This window comes from Ursus maritimus, unplaced genomic scaffold (genome assembly GCF_017311325.1).
Source record: "Ursus maritimus isolate PB19 unplaced genomic scaffold, ASM1731132v1 scaffold_13, whole genome shotgun sequence".
NCBI classification, from domain to species: Eukaryota; Metazoa; Chordata; class Mammalia; order Carnivora; family Ursidae; genus Ursus; species Ursus maritimus.
The window spans coordinates 67,781,754-67,801,124 of NW_024423675.1; the positions used below are offsets into that span (position 1 = coordinate 67,781,754).

Sequence of the window (19,371 nt, forward strand, 5' to 3'; positions counted from 1 at the left end):
TGGCTGTCGGCTGAGATGGCAGAGACCAGGAGCTGGAAGGTATGGAGGGCAGGGAAGCCGCCCCCAGTGCTGCGGTCACGGAGGCACTGCCCACTCAGCTGCACTGTCAGGGCCTGAGAAGTCAGGTGGCCCCTCCGTACAGGGTGCTGGGGTCCCAGGAGATGCAGCTCTCCTGCACGTGGCTGGATGCTTTCATGTCCTCATCCCCTGAGCAATGTTTCCGGGTCTTTGCGCTGATGGGGGAACCACCCACGTGACTAGAGGGTGGGCCGGTTCAGCCCCACCTCCGACCTCCAGGGAGGGGAGAGGGCTGCAGTGATTCAACGCCTAAGGAGTGGGACCTTTATCAAAGCCCCGTACAGCAGGGTTTGGAGAGTTTCCGGGTTGATGAACAAAAATGCATCCATGTGCCAGGAGCGTGGTGCGTCCCACATTCCAAGGGGGCCCTTCAGACCTCACCCTATGCCCCTCTTCATCTGTATCCTTTCAAATATCCTTTGTGATATTTGTGATAATAGTAAGTAAAATGGTTTCCTGAGTTCTGTGAGCCGCTTTAGCATATCATCAGACCCAAAGAAGGGGTCTTGGAAACTCTGGATTTATAGCTGGTTGGTCAGAATCACAGGTGGTGCCCTGGGCCGTGGGACTGAGCCCGGGTCTGGGCCAATGCCAGGTGGTTAGTGCCAGAAGGAAGGTGAATCGTAGGACCCCAAGCTGGTGTCTCCTGGGAAGTGAAGAATTTGTTGGTGTGGAAAACCCACCCATCTGGCATCATGAGTGTTGGCATGGGTAGAGAGAAACGGGTTCTATCCTTCGAGGCCCTCCCGCTGAAGACCTCTCTGGATTTCCGAGTCTGGCCCCCTTGTTCCGAGATCTGATCCCAACAGCCAGCAGCCCGTGATAGGTGCCCCAACTGCTCCTGTGAAGAGCCGTGGAGAACAAACCAGTGGTCTGACTCCCGACACTGACCTCCCTTCAGCCCATCCCATGTGCTGGCCTCCTTATGAAGACCAGATCTCTGGATGGAAAAATCCTGCTGGTCCTGAGGATTAAATCCCCTGATCTGCACTGTTTCCCAGCTCTTCTTTGGTGAGGGCTGCCGTGCTTCCAGAACCACTGTGGGTCGGTCAGAGGTGGGAGCGTCGAGCGCACACGTCAGAGCCCGAGGTGGCATGCACCTGCCGGTGACTCATCGCTAAATCTCTTTGAAGAATCTACACTGCATTTTGTACCCACTCCCGTCATCCTCATTCCTCATGTGCAAATACACGGTCTGCAGGAATTTAAACCAAGTGAGACACAAAGGGAATACAGATTTTGGTGTGACTCCAAATTCCGTGCTGGGGCATGCTGGGTGTTCTCGGATACTTACTCAGCACATTCTTATCTGCACCTTCTTTCTTCTGCTGCAGTGAGATTTTGTACCATGTTTGTGCTTTGAGGCCTCAGCAAACAGTCGACAGTGAATTAATTAACACTTCAGTGATTACTCAAAAATTATAGGTGTTCCAAAAGGAGAAAAATGTGGAAAGGAAAATTTCTGTACACCATTAAGGCCTATGTCATCCTTCCTAGGGCACACAGGGTCGTTGTTTTGGATTCTAGTCTTGTTTATCCTCTCCCGAAACGTGGTGAGCAGGTTGTTTTGTACTGATGACCCCTTTTGATGTCAACTGAACACACCTGCCAGTCGGCAGAGTGCTGGGCAGGAGAGTCAGAGCACTTGTGCAGATCCCTGAACCACAGCTGGGTGCTGTGGGGTCTGACCTGATGTCCTGGAGGTCTCTCCTCTGTCCCAAGTGGAGGCTGCGATTCGCCCAGATCACACAGAGTGGACAAGAGCAAGAGTTTACAGACAGAAATGTCTGGAGCAGAAGAATGATACTCGTCTCTTATTAGGCTTGGTGAGTTTTCACAAAGTCCTTCGATGCCAGGTCAGGATGAGTTAAGAAGTTCAACAGGGCGGTAGATTCAAGAGCTCATACTCACTCTCTGCAGTGTGAAGATGTCGTCACCTGTGGTCCTTCTGCAAATGGGAGTATCCCTGAGCGTGTTCGTGGGGACCCACGTCTCAGACTTCCGCACGTTGTTGAGCGTGTCAGCTTGCATCCGGGTGGGACCTCCTTACGTCCACGCACCGCTGTGAGCGTGCCCTCCGCCTGCGCTGGGGGTTTGCTATCCAGCACCGATGACATTCAGCCCACTGCTCCAGTCTTAACAAGGCGACTTCCTTCACTGTGGGGTCAGTCGTCCACTGGGCTTCTACCTTCTCAGTAAATTACTCTCAAAGATTTTGGTATCTGCCCCAAATATTTTCATGGTTTCTTCATTTCCACAGGCAGTGTTGGGAATGTTTAATCCCCAGGCCGTCTGAGATGCCTCTGAAGTATTTCCTCTTTGTTTCCGAGCCACACAGTATTCACCTCAAATTCTTTTTTTGATTTTAAATTTTAATTTTTTAAAGTAACCTCTACCGGCCACGTGAAGCTCGAACTCACAGCCCCAAGATCAAGAGTCGTGCGCTCCCCGAAGGCAGCTGGGCGCCGCCTGGTTGAACTCTTGATGCACATTCAGAACAAGTTCACTTTGGTTACTGTCTTTGCATCCTCGAGCTCCGCCAGCTGGCACACTTGTAACATCCGGGCCCTCCTGTCAGGGATGTGAACACGAGGTCGGCTTTCTACATCTTCATCACTTACATGTTATCTACATGTTATTTTTCATAGTTTTGAAGTATTTGCTGTCCCTTTGAAATTTCATTCGCTCAGTGTTTAAAACGTTTGCTTGGCTGTGGCTCAAAGGACCCTGGTTTGAGTGGACCGGCGAGCTTGGTCTTGACCACGCCGTCCAAGGTTGGCCCGCTGCTAATGGGAACCGGGATGGGACATCAGAGACCAGAGTCGGTGAAGCACGTCTTGTGGAGACCAGCATTGGAAAGTCGAACAGAAGCAGGAGACACAGAAATCCTCTGCTAGTGCGCGGAGCTGTAGCCGACAGGTGTGCTCGGGGTCGGGATCTGACGCGGTCCACACGGCTGTGCGGTTTCACACGGATCAGCACAGCCCATTCCTCTCACCTCCGCCACATGCCCCCCTGCGAGTCTGAAAATCTCCCAGAAGTTCCTATAGGAAGACACAGATGCTCCCAAGGGATGAGCTAGAGAGCCGTCAGGTTGAAAAAACCCCAGAGAGTGGGTTTCCTGGTTTTAGTACCCATTCTAGTCTTCCATCCTGCGGGAACTCTGCAGAGGAGGCCGGACTTCTGTCTGGAGAGGCGTTTACTCAAAATAGCACCCTTGTGGGGCCCTGACACACCCATTCACAAGAACGGCCCCACCGTCCGGTGACCTCCCTGAGCCCGGACGTGCACCCTGAGGCTCTGCGGTGCTCGGCCCAGATCTCACGGGGGAGCCGGGGGGACGTATCACACAGGCTGCGGCGTGCGGGCTCGGGGCTCGAATGGAACCGCTGCCTCTCGCTCTTGTCCTTGACTCCTAGACTTGTGAATCTTTCAGAGTGATGAGTGTCACACCTGGAAGGCACCTCTTCCAGGGGCAGAGATGAGAACACGGAGGCCCAGCGCAGTGACCATCTCCCAAGGCCTCCCTCCCTCATGCAACACGCCCAACCCCCGCCTCCATCTCCCTGGAGGCCTCTGTGTGCAGCCCCAAGGGGCTTTCTCTAGTTCACAGGGAGACCGTCCCCTGGCTGCACCCTTCAGAGGGACCCCACGCGGGATGCCCGGCAGGCCTGGCTCGGCCTCCACTACCTCCTCAGCGTCCCCCTCGGGCACAGGGAGATGACACACGCCCCTCGCACGTGCAGGGCTCCTGCACCTTTGCCCCCGGGGCCCCTCCTGACAACAGCAGCTGTTCCGGGGCTGCCAGTGTATTTTGCCCAGGGCGCTATCACTGAGCATATCACGTCATGCGAGAAGGGTGTAGCCCCTCGTTCAATTCAGAGTCCTGCAGCTGCCACGCACCCCACGCTGCTACAGTAGAAATCCACACAAATGGCGCTATCACTGAGCATATCACGTCATGCGAGAAGGGTGTAGCCCCTCGTTCAATTCAGAGTCCTGCAGCTGCCATGCACCCCACGCTGCTACAGTAGAAATCCACACAAATTTCACTCCAAGACTCTTGAGCTCGCTGCTCACTGCCACCATGCAGAGCCTGCTCCCCTCTTCCTCCCTTCCCTCCCATCCGGTCCCCTCCCTCCCTCCAGGACTGCCTGCTCTGCTCGCTCCACCCCTCCCTCCAGCCTTAGGTCTATTAGCCCAGAGGCTGCAGGGCGGAGGCCGTGGACGGGACTCCCCCTTAGAGGCTGGCAGCACAATCCACCTGTCAACCAGCACGTCTCCCAAGCAGCGAGCACCTCCAGCCAGTGTGAAATTCAGACTCTCCAGTGAGGACCTTCCAGGGACGTTCAGGCAGAAGTGCCAGCTTTAGACCGGAGGCCACGGGGCCTGTGCAAGTCCTGTGGGGAGGGGCCCCGGCCTCTTCATCTGCAAAGTGCAAGAGGTCAACCGAAGGCCTCTGCTCTTTCTCCCAGCTGTAGGCTTCGTGCACACACCCCTGGAGGGTGTCATGGATTGAACCGTGTCCCTCCGAAACTCTTGTGTTAGTGTCCTAATGCCCAGTACCTTGGGATGGGACCTGATCTGGAAATGGGGACGGTGCAGATGTGATTAGTATGATGAGGTCATAGGGACAGACAGGCCCCAATCTGACATGACTGGCATCCTTACAGCTGCCACCGGGCCAGCTTACTGGTTTTGCCCCAACACGCAAGCGGGCTTGGCGGAACCCTGTGGAAACTCAGTTTCCGAGTGAGGGAAAGAGGCAGTTGGGCAACAGGGATGCGTGGCTGGTGCTAGGCCTGGGACATGGCCTCTGAGGGGAGTTGGTGGGAGGGGAGGTGCTGGGAGGGGAGCAGCGGGACAGGGAGGGGGTTTGTTGTTTCCCAGCACCAACGTCAGCCCAGCCTCCAGGGCTGGGGTGCCCAGGCTCGGCCAGAGGGTCGGGGGCTCTTCCACAGGCGGGACTCCAGAGAAAGAGCTTCTGGCTGATTTGAAGGGGACGCGGTCATGACAAAGCTGTGTGAGGATCGGCACCGGGACGAGGCCTTCTGAGCTCCTTGAATGTCCCAGGGGCTATTTAGGGCCGAGGCTCACAGCAAACAGAGCGGGGTGGAGGACCCAGCCCTCCAGTTCGGCCGCGTGTGCAGATCAAGGCTCATCTACTCAATGTGATCTTGCTCCTTATGGCGACGGATTTGGGGCAATTAGATTCAGTTGCCTCCTTGGGGAAAGTCATGTAACTAACAACCCCAAGCACAGGCTCTTCTTTGTGCTGAGCCAGGACGTCTTTGCTGTGAGCACTCCCGAGGGATGGCCTGTAGCTCCTGGAAAGCTGCGCGATGATTCCCTTTAGAGACTGGCTGAAGGGCAGTCTTCGGCCACAGACAGGCCAACGTCCACGCCTGCTGTGGGCTCCACTGGGCCAGTCTCTCCCAAGATGATTATCTGTATGCTTAATGAGATAAGCCCATCTTTCTCTCTCATCAATGATTTAAACCAAATAATAAAATGATATTTTGGGTTCAAGAACTATGAGTTTTGTGACATTAAATTCTAAGACAAAGGAATAGGTTATGTGGAAAATTATTTCCTTCCTCCAAAACAGAGAGAGAACAAATAGGGCCCCTCCCCAGGTCACATTTATCCGGTGCCCGGTCACACATCCTCTCCAGCAAATGCAAGGATATTTGAAAGGAGAGGGACTTCTTCAGTCCCTGCAGGAGACGCGTGTGAACTGCTTCTTCTCTGGTGTGTGTCTCAGGGACTGGATGTGTCCGATGTCTTCATTTCTCTGTTCTGAGTCCGGTTCCCCGCGGGGAGGTCAGGCGGGGTCAGACTCACAGCCAGGCTCCCACAGGCGTGGACAGGCGGTGGACGGGGCTCGTCGGAGAGGGAAGTGTCGCGGGACAGGAGGCGCCACGTCTGCTCCCCTTGCAAGCGTGTGCTTTTCACACGTGCTCATGCAGTCACGATTCACAAGGTGCCCAGGTTCCCTGCAGGCGCCCGAGGATGACAAGGCGGAGACTGCACAGATATTCACAGCACAAGCTCGGCATGGACAGAAACGTTTCAGCATGGGCGAGGTTACTGGGGAACACGGTGGAAGGAGTCCTCGGAGGGCGACAGGGCCGGCGTCCCTCTTCTCTGTGGCTCGAGATGCCCTGTGCTCCTTCCGGTTGAATTCGGGACCCAACAGGTCACCCGAAAGCTTTCCTGTCAAGGAATGCTGGCTCTCCAGACACAGGTCAGACACTTACTCTTTCTTTTTTGCAGTGATCTCAGGACAAGGGTTAACAGCATCTACTAAACGCACCCGCCCCATAAAACGATAGTTTGTTTCGTCCTTACCGGAGTTGCAGTTCACCAGCACTTGTGCAGCAGCTGACTTTTCTCCGTTCGGTCCCACAACAACGAACACATTCCAATGAGCAAGGGGCAGCGTGGCCAAGAGGTCTAGACACGATCCCGCACCACGGATCTGGGTGCGCCGATTATCTCTGCCTCCTTACGGATTCGTGTCCTGTATGTCGGGCAGCTCTAGCGCTTGACGTCTTTCTAACCACACCATGAAGTAGGCAGTGCCGTCACCCTCAGCTCACACACAGGAAACTGGCCCAGAGAGGGCATCCATCTGCTCAAGGCCACTCAGCAAGTAAGTGCCGGGTGGGACGCAGTCCTGGCATCACCGCCCTCTGCCAGTGCCGGGTGGGACACGGTCCTGGCATCACCGCCCTCTGCCCCTGAGCGCAGTGCTGCCACCTGGCGCTCCCCACGAGCTCCTCTTCTCCTGGCTCACACTTGCCATTGTCCGCGTTCCGGCAAACCTCTCTCCCCCTCCGATGACCTCCACCTTATACTTCTCTCTTTCTCCATTTGCCGCTTCCTTGGTGAATGTTCTTTGGCTAATGTTCCTTTGGCTGCACGGAAGGCCCCATGAGAACAAGGACCGTGGTTCTGCTCCACTGTGTTGCCAGAGCCAGAGCCTAGAAAGCACGGGGGAACCCCGTGTAGGTGTGTACTATTTCTAGATCGCATGCTATATAGTCCCTTTCCTTCCTAGCTAACAGGTCCTTAAGATGTGCCGAGAGGAGTGAGAAATCGGGTTGGAGGTGCTGGAGGAAGGCAGGCCAGGCAGCAGACCCCCCTCAAGTCTGCTCATCCTTTATTGAACACCGCCTGCAGCCGACCCTGGCGGCTGGCTAGTAAGCAACTGCTCCCAGTCTCCTATTTCCTGTATCCCATTACTTGTCTTTCCACCCTCCTTGTAGTTAGAAGTGCCATGTGACAGTTTCTAGTCAGCAAGGAGTACAGGAAAGTCCCTGGATTTTGGGAAAGCTTTGCCTTCTTGATAAGAGAGACAGGTGCAGCTGCCCTCATCCATTTCCTCCTTTCAACTGAATGTGATGCCTGGAGCTGAGGCAGCCACTTTGTGATCACAAGGCACCACTTATGAGGATGAAAAGGCAATGCACTAAGGATGGTAAACTAAAAAGATAAGCAGATCTGGGCCTTTGATAACTATGGTTTGGCTGCTGAGCCCACGCTTATGACCCTCTGCTGCCCTGTGACTTTTACTGCAAGAAAAATAAACCGCAGTTTGAGAAGTTAAATCATTGGGTTAAATAATTTTAAGTAACTTAAGTATTCTGTGCTTTGCAACTAAAAGTAATTCTTTTGGGTACGCCTCTCTCATGAGCAAATCTGCATGTCTCCTTTTCCCTACTTGGAAGCACGGTTGTGAGGATTTCAATGAGATACTGATTTTCTTAGTGCAGTGCTCCATGCATACCACTGTCCTCCCTGGGAAGACCGAGACCTGAGAAGAGGAGTGAGCTCTTCAGCTGGTTGGTTATAGACCTGGTGGGGCAGAGGAGCCGGAGAGCTGACCCCGGCTGTGTGGAGAGGCAAGGCCAGGGCCCCAATTCTGAGAGACACAGTTCCTGTACCACAACCTGTCCCTGCCAACCCCACTGGCACCTGGTGGCTTGGCAGCCCAGTGACCAGAGCTGCTGTCCGGGGAGGCCTGGCCAGAGTGAACACCCCTGCCTTTAGGGCCCAGCCTCTGGGGCTCTGTTTGGGGCGGCCTGTAAGATGCGTCCAGTTATCACACTTGCTGGCTTCAATCACAGTCATTCGACAACAGTCATTTTAACAGATACCATCCGGGAGCCTGTGCGAGGGGGATGTTGGGGGCTGGGCCCATGGGGCTCTCCCCACACCCCCTTGCAGACACCTGCTCTGGTGTAAAATGGGTGCAGGTTCCACCATGGGATGAGTTTAGACTCTGCAGCAAGTCATCTATGCGACTAGATAGGTCCTGGGCATCTCTCCAGCCAGGGATTAGAGAACAGTGGGTCTCGTGGGGGTGGGGGGATCATCCCCAAGGCAAGTCTAGACACAGCTTGGTTTGCTATCACAGGGGGAGGGAGGCATCTAGCAGAGAGCAAGGATGCTGTTAGACACCCTACAGTGCAAGATGGTGCTTCCCAAGGAAGAACTACCCAGCCGAGAGGTCACCTGTGCCACAGTGGAGACACCTGGTGACAGCTCAGCCCATTTATTTATTTATTTAGTTATCTACCTATCTATCTGTTTATCTATTTCTATATTTTTAAAGATTTATTTATTTACTTATTTGAGAGCGAGAGAGACAGAGAGCGAGCATGAATGGGGGGAGGGCAGAGGGAGAAGCAGACTTCCCGCTGAGCCACCCAGGGGCCCCCAGCTTATCCCATTTAAATGGCTGCCCGTAGGCCTGGTCTGGATGTGCCATAATTTACCTAATGGTGTCCTTACTGACTGACGTTTACCTCATTTCCAGGTGTTTGTTAAACAGAAAGATTATCAACGAGCGTTCTATGTACATGTAACTTGTATGCTGGATAGGCTTCTAGAAGTAAAATTTCTTGGTAAAGGGTTGTATACAGTTTAAAATATTGGTGGGTTTTGCCGAAGTGTGCAAATGTTGCAGCGTCTGCTCTCTCGACGATGGCAATGGCGGGAACAGGACAACCCACGCCTTCCGTTCCGCTAGTTAGCGTTTGCCGCCGCATGGGCAGAAACATGGCCCCTTGTTTCATCGTTCTCCAGCTTCCCACGTAGCTGGCACTGTGCGCGGCACCTGCTCCTGTCCCGATGGAGCCACCTCGTTACTGACCTCGCGTCACTACGCTGGGCACGCGCACCAGTGCCCGTGACCACGAGGAATGAAAAGCCGCGAGTGGACAAGGACGATTCGGCAGCTGTGTGACTCGCGGGAGGTCTACACAACAATTCATTTGTAGAAGCACCACTGAAAAGCAACTAGGGGAAACCTCTTGTAAAGAATTATTCTGAAAATGGGTTAGTCCTTAGTTAACATTCATATAAAGCTTGATTTTAATATATGTTGAGATTTATTAATTAAAGAGGGATTAAATAAGAAGCAGCTTTCAGCTGTTCTCTTCTTAGTTTATGGGGTTCTAAAAGGGAAGTAAAATGAGTCGAAACAAGTGCTACCATTTTGTGTAAAAACAGTGACTTTCAGAAAATAGCTTACAAGACTTGGCCAGTGACTGTGTTTTGGAGAACCTCATAGCGGGTACATGGGAGAGCATTTGCACCCCTGCTTTAGGACCTTCACTTTCAGTGAACTTGGACAAATGTGTGGCCAGATAGGAGCTGAGTGGGGTGGGCAGGCAGCCCCCGTGGTCTGTGGGTGCATGGGGCTCTTACCCAGTCGGTTGCACGGGTTCCGTTTGAAGAGGGCTCTCAGCAGACTCTGGGCTTCCGTGCTGAGGAACTGTGGCATGCCCAGCTTGGCTCTGAAAAACAGAGTGGTAGTTTGGGGTGGGCAGGATGACCAGAGTTTTCTCCAGCGCTTTGGGGTCCTGCTTGGTCAGCATCAACAGGTGAATCAAATCAACTTGACCCAGAGCAGCAGGGCCCAAACTTTTGGTCTTAGGGCTCTTTTGCACTTTAGACGTCATCGAGGGCATCAAAGAGCTTCTGTTTATATGGGTTCTATGGGAGAAATTTTTATAATAGCTATTTAATAATTCACTTAAAAATAATACGAACATTAAAAATAAACAATAAAAATCCCATTAACAGAAGTAACATTTTTAATTGAACTGAACTACATTTTCCAAAATAACAACAAAAGCTTTGGCTAGAAGAGTGCTATTGCTTACATTTTGGGAATCTCTTCTGGGTTAGATGAGAAACAGCCAGATACCCCCCTTTTTTTTTTAAGATTGATTTATTTATTTGAGAAAGAGAGAGAGCGTGCTCATGGGGGGCAGGGAGGGGCAGAGGGAGAGGGAGAGAGAAACTTCAGCAGACTCAGCGCTGAGCGCAGAGCCCGATGCAGGACTTGATCCCAGGACCCTGAGATCATGACCTGAGCAGAGTCCACCACTCAACTGACTGAGCCACCCTGTGCCCCAACATCCAGATCTTCTTATCTTCCTCTGTGTTCAATCTGTTGCAATATTATGAAGAAAATCTGGGACTTCACAGAACTAGAACAAACAATCCTAAAATTTGTGTGGAACCACTAAAGACCTCAAATTGCCAAACCAATCTTAAAAAAGAAGAACAAAGCTGGAGGCATCACAATTCCAGATTTCAAGTTATATTACAAAGCAGTAGTGATCAAGACAGTCTGGTACTGGCACAAAAATAGACACATAGATCAATGGAACAGAATAGAAAACCCAGAAATAAGCCCCCAATTATATGGCCAATTAATCTTCAACAAAGCAGGCAAGAAGATCCAATGGGAAAAAGACAGGCTCTTCAACAAACGGTGTTGGGAAAACTGGACAGCCACATGCAGAAGAAAGAAACTGGACCATTTTCTTATACCATACACAAAAATAAATTCCAAATGGATGAAAGACCTAAATGTGAGACCTGAAACCATAAAAATCCTTGAAGAGAGGGCAGGCTGTAAGGTCTGACATCGGCCCTAGCAACACTTTTCTAGATGTGTCTCCTGAGGCAAGGGAAATAAAAGCAAAAATGAACTATTGGGACTATATCAAAATAAAAATCTTCTGAACAGTGAAGGAAAGACTCAACAAGGCTAAAAGGCAAACTACTCAATGGGAGAAGACACCTTCCATTGACATATCTGATAAAGGGTTAGTATCCAAAATATATGAAGAACAGATACAACTCAACACCCCCCCAAACAAATAATCCAATTAAAAAAATGGACAGAAGACATGAACAGACGTTTCTCCAAAGAAGAAACCCAGATGATGGACAGGCACAGGAAAAGATGCTCGACATCATTCATCATCAGGGAAATGAAATCAAAACTACGATGAGATGTCACCTCACACCTGTCAGAAAGATTAAAACCCAAAACATGAGAAACAAGAGGTGTCGGCAAGGATGTGGGGGACGTGGAGAAAAGGAACCCTCTTAACACTGCTGGTGAGGCTGCAAACTGGGGCGGCCACTTTAGAAAACAGTGTGGGGTTTCCTCAGAAAGTTAAAAATAGAACTGCTCTATGATCCAGCAATGACACTACTAGGTATTTACCCGAAGAACACAAAAACACTCATTCAAAGGGATGTATGCACCCCGATGTTTATAGCGGCATTATCTACAGTAGCCGAGCTATGGAAGCAGCCCAAGTGTCCATCGACTGATGAGTGGATGAAGAAGAGGTGGTCTCTATACAATGGAATGGGATATTACTTAGCCATAAAAAAGAATGAAATCTTGCCATTTGCAAAGATTTGAATGGTGCTAGAGAATATTATGCTGAGTGAGATAAGTCCATTGGGGAAAGATAAATACTATGATTTCACTCATATGTAGAATTTAAGAATTTAAGAAATTCAAATGAGCAAAGAAAAAGAGAGAGAGAGAGAAACTAAGAAATAGACTCTTTAAACAATAGAGGACAAACTGATGGTTATCAAAGGGGAGGTGGATGGGGATGGAGGAAATAGGCACAGGGGATTAAAGACGACACATATCAGGATGAAAAAATAAATAAATGAAAATAAAATAAAATCCAGTAATCTAATTTATCCAAATAACTGCAAAAAAAACCATCTGGGAAAGGAGGAGCTTGCAAGGCCCCAGGAGGGTCTTAGGCTCCCAGGGATCCTCAGATCACGCTTTAGGATCCATGGGACCACAGTCGGGTGCTGCCCCTTCAGAAGTGCTCGGTTACTCCCACGTGACAAGTCAGGAGTCCACACCTAGGATTAGTTGGAGGGAATTCTTCTAGCTGGAGAAAAAGTAAAGATCTTGTTCCCTCTTAAAATTAAGAGAAATAGAGGTCACCAACACAAAACAAAGACAGTGGCCACATATACGTCGGCCACAACAAGGTCACCTGATACCAGAAGACACTGATCAAATCCTCTCTGTGGGGTTTCCTCCGCTCATTTCTCTCCTTGCATTTATACAGTGGGGGTAACCTACAAAAACTTCAGCTTTTTAGGTGCCTCTTGCTTTTATAAAAGTGACATGTCCGTCTGGCGTGTCTGAGAGAGCCAGTGTGAGGACCAGTGGCTTCATGGCTCGTCCTGCAAGTGCAGGAAGCCCACGCCTTGCACAGCAGGGGACCTCGATCTGGAGCTGGGCTTTCCCTGTTCCCCAGACGCTGCCCTACTCCCACCACGCTCCTCTCAGATCTCTCCCTTCTGACACGTGCTTGGATGGAGCCTGTTCACATTTAAGGTGTTACAGCAAGACCAGCACTGGGTTTAGACTTCTTTCTAGGATCCTAAGAGCAAATCCATTTGCTTGTAAATGATTCTTCGTGAGAACCGAACAAAAAATTTGTTTGTATTTGGTCACATGGGCAACATGATTCCTGCCAATGTCAGGCAGGAGAACTTGGGTACCTGCAAAAATGGTGTCAAGAGGTAGAGCAAGAAAGGGAACCCCCACTCTTGCATTCTCTCTGGAGCCCCTAAATCCTTCTGTACTTTGTGAAGGTCACTAATCACCACATCTAAAATCCCAGTCATTGGACCACATATGCAATTTTTGCTGATGGAAAATGTTATCTGGGGTGGAAGACTTCAACAGGACCACTCAGCAATCCCATTCACTCTGCCCACTATTTAAATTAATTAAAATGCCAAGAATTCTTATGGTTATTGCTAATGCCTATTCAATGACCCGGGTTTCCAAGACAGAAGCTCTTGCTATCAGAAGATGCTAACGAGTCCTGGACGGGTCCCCAAGGGTAGGTGTTTCGTACTCACTTGAGGATGAGGGCCATGGTCTCCTTCCTGTCCTTCCCCTGGAATGGCAGAGATCCCGTGAGCATCTCAAACTGCAGAGCAAAACAGAACAGGGAGAGTGAGTGTTCAGACTGACCGGATGTAACAGCAGAGAGCCTGGATGGGCAAAATGCCACCGAAGTTCATTATCCATTCCAAATCCTGATGCATCAAGCATAGGGCTGGCCGACAGGTGTCGTGTACATGAGTGAACGGAACGGCCTCATGGAGCTCAAAGTTCAGTGGGAAGGCGGACAAGCGATAAACACCGGAAATAATCTGACGGCAGTGGGTGAGAGGGGCTGAGTGCTGTGGAGACACAAAGGGGGACGTGAAGGGACGGCGTTGGGCTGGACAGCTTCTACGGGTTTGGTTAAGGACGCCGCCCTTCTCAGGTGGGTGCTGTGGAGGAGGCCAGGGCAGAATGACTTCAGTCCATCTGTAACATCTGGTGAAAACATGATGGCACCAATAACGTCCCCAGTACAGGCTGCCACACGCTGAAAATAATAAGTGGTCCTTTGCCAGGATGGGCTCTGTGATAAAGATGGGATTGAGGGTCAGCCCTCCCCCAGCAAGGATTTCTCTCTCACACAAAAGCCCTGGTGACACGGGCTCTGGAGGCAGTGGCCAGCGATAACGGGGTATTCCCACGACGTGCACACCCGACCCTTTCTGAAGAAAGGGACTAGGGCAGGAGCGCCACCAAACCCTGTCCTTGAACACAGCACACTGACTCTAACTGAAGTGGCCCCTGGCTTCGGTCCCGGGCCGCGTCTTCGTGTCATTTCAAACGACTGTTGAGCCTTGAACACCACAGGTGTGAACAACACGCGTGTCAAACACCCACTTATATACATGGGTCTTTTCCTGATAAATATGGTATTATACTGTAAATGTATTTTCTCTTACGATTTTCTTAATGACACTTTTTTTCCGGATTAATCTACTGTCTATGTTATCGTAAGGCTCTGGTCAACACCAGGCTATTACTAGTTAATTTTGAGAGGAGTCAAAAGTTACATGTGGATTTTTGCTGACCTTCAGGGGTCAGCGCCCCTTATCCCTGTGTTGTTCAAGGGTCAACTATATGAGAAAACAGCTCGGTGCAGGAGTTTGTATGATCTTATTAAATTTGCCTTAGTTTTGATTTTTATGGCATGTCTGTTTCCCTTTAAAATGTATCCTACAGTATTTTTCCTCTGCATTATGAAAATCTTGGGAAATACAGCAAAGTAGAAAGACCAAAACAATCACCCATAATCCCATTATCCAAAGAAAGCCGCAATTAACATTTGTTATTTCCTTCTAGTACTTTCTTGAAGTTTTTTAAAAAACATGGTTTTATATACTCACCTTTCACAGAATAAGACAAAAACTTCCCATGCTGATTATAAAATCTTCCTAATATCGCCTTCTACGTGGATATGCCAAAATATGTTTACTTGTTGTTGGACACTTGGAGCTTTTCCATTTCCTGCTATTATAGGTAATACTGAAATCCTAAGATTTGGAGTTATCCTGATGGTGTGCTACCAGGAGTGAAATTACAAAGAAATGAATGCAGTTAAGGCTTTACTAATACTCTTGGCTTGCTTTTTGAAAGTAAAATTTTAAAAGAAGTTTAAAAACTCCTGCCCGGTGCGATGTTTGAAGGCTGCGCTCCCACACTGGCACCTGCTGTCCATCCCGCGCTCACTCGTTCAGTGCGGGCGCACGGCACAGACCGCGGGCCGTCCGTCAAGACTAAGTCATAAAAACCGGGAGTAAGAGAGTCCCTGAAAGAATCTGAAAGTAGACAAACAACTAAATTGAAAGATAGAATGTTCTGGCACATGAGCTGTTCCTCTGATAAAATAGGATGCAAGTTTATAAGTTGATCAGAGAAATTAAAATATCTCTTGAAATAGAATATTAGCAAAGAAAATTCTCTTCCTGTTTTGGTTCTATCCTTTTTTCCCTCCCTCCTTTCTTTCTTGAGTCTACTATGAATGAAATTCCATTTCAAGGAAACGCCTTTCAGGCCATGTGAAACAAGAAAGCTATTAATCATTGCTAAAAAATGGAGCCCCTCTTAAGTCTGCACATCACGTAACTATTTATTATGGATCAACCAGCCACTTGCACACATTTGCCTAGCGATTACTTCTTAGCTTTGTTGACAACTCCCAGGAGCCACATCCTTTGTGTTTCTCTCCCGCCAGCCGCCTTCTTCTTTCTACATTGTTCTTCCCCATGCAACACAGTGGGAAATCTTGAACCATTTGTGAACACCCAACACAATGGCGTCTGTGGGTGTTCCTTGAACTCTACTTGGTAATGAAGATGATGATGGTGGTGGTGGTGAGGGCGAAGCTATGTATTTTCTCAACCCACACACGTCTCTCTCCTTTGGCATTACTTCCAGCCCCTTTAAGGGTTCCCTTTCTATCACACGTGGATAAAGGAGATCATTTCAGTATTACTGTTCTCAACAAGAAATTTCTCAGTATTTAAGTATCTCATTAAATCAGGGCATTTTTGATGAGCTTTCCTGGAACATTATATACAGTAAGAGTTTTGGTCTGGTGTTGAACAGTGCTGAGACTGACCAAGGTTTCCAGGGCAAACTAATGTAAGCCATGGTTTGCCGTGGGGTCTCCTACTCCGGCACACGTGCTGGGGGTACCCCAAGTGATAAATTCACAAGTCAGCACCAAGGCAGGCCGTGGAAATGTGCAGAGGGAACCTGAAGAGACTTGGGTGTAGCTTCACTGTGAGCAGTTATGAAACTTCCAGAAAGATAACTATTTTGATGTTGTCTAAAGCAGTGGCTCTCAACTGGGGGCAATACCCCTAAGGGGTATTTCCCAATGTCTGGAGACAGTTTTGATGGTCAGGACTGGAGAGATTGGAGGGGTTGGTGCCAGTGACGTCTACTGAGTACAGGCCAGGGATGCCACTTCCCATCCTACAAGCACAGGACAGCCTTCACCCAAAGAACTGTCCAGCCCCAAACCTCAACAGTGCTAGGGTTGAAAGCCCATCTGAAGGGACATCCAATGAACCTGAAGAGAATGGCCAGCCCTGGAGCACCGACACAGAAGGAGCCCAAATGGTGCTGGGAGCAGCAGAATGAGAAGCTTCTCTGTAAGGGAGACACTTCATAGCAGGGAGCCTACAATTCACGTTCACTCGGTCGATCAACCTTCTTACAAAAGAACCCAAGAGCAAGTTACGTCTTGATCTGACAACAGACAAGCACAAACCCTACAATGAAATGGACAGCAGTCCCCGGGGCAGGGTGCGCAGGGCTGGATTTTGCTCACCAGTGTTTTGTGCTCTGTTTGTGAGTTGGTGTCAGGGTGCTTGGGGCACAGGCAAATCCACACCTCACACCTCACTGTGCACCACCCCTGCTCTGAGCGCTCGAAGGTTCATGCCGACTTGCTCCTTTCAGCAGCCTTAGCAGGAAGGCACGGTCTTCGCGTCCTTTCCCGGGGCGGCGCCTGAGCCCTGAGCCAGCTCTGCGTTTGCACAGACACCCGTGTGTGAGCGTCCACACACGTTCAGTGCCGGTGAAGAACAGGAGAAGCATCTCAGGTGGTCTCACGTGTGAAACTGGAGCGTTCAGGACATGTTTCCAAAGCACCCACAAAACACACCCCAATGTCCTCCTAAAGACTGAGCTCCAGACGAGTGTGGAAATGCCAGCACTCTACCATTGCAACGGAGACCATCACTACGGCTTATGTTCTTTTCCAGGTACAGGTACCTAACTTCAACATTCGATTTTGTTCAAGGACAGGATCTCCACCACAACGTAGGTGTCTTCATACAAGCTCTCTGGAGGGCCCTTGGGGATCATCAGAGGACATGGGTGTGGTTCCTCAGTGGAGAAACGCAAGCGATGGGCAGTGAGCCCTCCAGGGTGCAGACCGTTCCTTGGGCTGCTCCCTCCATGGCTCTGACTTCTCTTTAACAAAGCTGGTGGAGGGCACCATGTAAACACAACATGCCCTCAACTGATCTCGTCCCAAAGCCAAGCTCAGACACTACACTAAATGCCACATTAAACCCATCCTTCTATTGCAAATGGCAATTTGGAAGTCATTTCTGGAATTGCCCAAGGAAGTGCTGAACGCAGGAATCCTGACATCTGGCTGCAAGCTGGTTACCCCTTGGGGCCGAAGGGTTTGGCGGCAGGACGAAATAAGAATGTGGTTTTAGAACACCGATATGATCTTAAACCAACCGCCGAAGACCCTTATTTCCACTTCTATAACCAGAAAGAATGGCGTCTTTCCCTCGCAACGTAAAGATGTTTTGGTTCAGATGAAATGCGCAGGTGCCTTATAAGGCCTTGTAAAGTTTATAAAGTCTGAGTGCCATGAGACTTATTCTGTTGTCATTGACAGCCCCTCCGGCTTCCTGCTGCTGAGTAAAACAACGGTGCTAGAACCAGCACCATGCGCTCCCCCAGCTGCTGTGAGACGCTGCGTGCAGAGTCCTTTCGACTAAAATGATACCACCAGTCCAGTAAGAAATGCCCAGTGTCCAGAGCCCAGAGTCCCTGGTGGTCAACGCTGCCAGACAGTACCTGGAACCAGGTCTCCTTTAGAAAAGCCAAGAACCAACCTCTGTGTGATATTCCCCAAACTCCAGAGCATTCCTATAGCCTTGGGACAAGGAAGGGCAGGGGACCCCAGGTGGAGGTTAGGCTGGGGAGTCCACAGCCATCTCACACCCCTGGGGCACAGAGCTCACTGAGCATGGGCACTGCTGTCTGTGATGGGAGTCCACACGGAAAGTCATGGGGTTGCTGAGGAAATGCCCCCATGCTAGGGAAACACTCCAAGGTGGGTATTCACAACATAAGATGACAGATTTATAACAGCAACTTGTCAAAGTGCCAAGACGACATAAGACAGAGCCAAGCTAAGTTTCCCCAGGTGACACCTCTGAACCCCCGCCTCCAGACACAGCCCAGCAGTTCTGCAGCCAGGAAGTGAGGCAAGTGGTGTGGTGGCAAGGCAGGTGGCTTGGGACACACGGAGGCTGGGCCTCACACCAGCCGAGCGACCCTCCACAGCGTCAGAAGTCTGGTCTGGGCTGAGGGCACAGGGAGCATGGATGGCCATGGGCACAGTGCTGGCTGGGAGGACGGATGGAGGGACAGGGTAGGTGGAAGGGAGAGGAAGGACCATCTGGGGACAGGAAAAGGGAGCCAACACCGCTGCTAGTGCAGCTACAGAACCCCTGGGCTAGGCAGTGTCGGGTCTGGGCTCTGTGAACACGCACGAGCTAAAGAACATTCCAGTTTCTCGATGTAGATGTAAAAATGTCTCACTCCATGTGTATTTTGGCTCATGTTAATTTTTGTAACTAAGTAGAAGGATTTTGTGTTTGACATAAGAAAAATGTCTTTATTATGAAAATCACTGTATCCCTTTAAATCTTCATGCTTAGGCTGTAAAGATATTAAGTATAAAGAAGGTTTGTCTCTTAATACATTCGTGTCCTTATCTGAATCCCAGTTCTGTTTCCTGGGGGTGGGAATTTGGGATGGGCAGAGGAAGGGCTGTAGGAAATGGTAGGGTCAGGAATTTGGCGGCCTCCTTGTCCGTGGTCACATGGGGACACACTGCCTGTACACATTTCAAGCACTGTTTTCCCTGGTCATTCCTGGACCTCTGAGCCAACCTGGGGATGGGACTGTGCACTGGGGATCGGCGACAGGGACGCTGCGGTAGAGCGGGGAGGACCCTTACCATGAGCACACCGAAGGACCACCAGTCAGCACTCTGCGTGTGTCCCCGCCGGTTCACCACCTCGGGCGCCATGTACTCGATCGTCCCGCAGAACGAGTAAGCTCTCTTGTCGTGGTCAATGGCCTCCTTACTCAGCCCGAAATCTGAAAGTGAAATAGGCACTGCCTCAGTCGGAGAGGCACCAGGACTGTGTCCATGCTGACTCCCAACCTGCAAGCTTCCACGTCATTATGTGACCTCTATCTGCTCTGTCCCGGCCACGGCACGCTCCTCGGATACAAGCATCCCCATGCCCCCCGTG

At 50.4% G+C, this 19,371-nt stretch overlaps 1 protein-coding gene across 4 annotated transcripts in view; it reads right to left on the bottom strand.

Moving 5' to 3' along the window:
• Positions 1 to 19,371, bottom strand: part of RPS6KA2 (ribosomal protein S6 kinase A2) — a 328,772-nt gene that overhangs the window by 36,822 nt on the left and 272,579 nt on the right. For all 4 annotated transcript variants that reach the window (XM_008688472.2, XM_008688469.2, XM_008688471.2 and 1 more), the window contains 3 exons: positions 19,071 to 19,213; positions 13,303 to 13,373; positions 9,796 to 9,884 (listed from right to left, as the gene is read on the bottom strand). In XM_008688472.2, the coding sequence (XP_008686694.1) occupies positions 9,796 to 9,884; positions 13,303 to 13,373; positions 19,071 to 19,213 (303 nt within the window). The remainder of the gene's footprint in view (positions 1 to 9,795; positions 9,885 to 13,302; positions 13,374 to 19,070; positions 19,214 to 19,371) is intronic.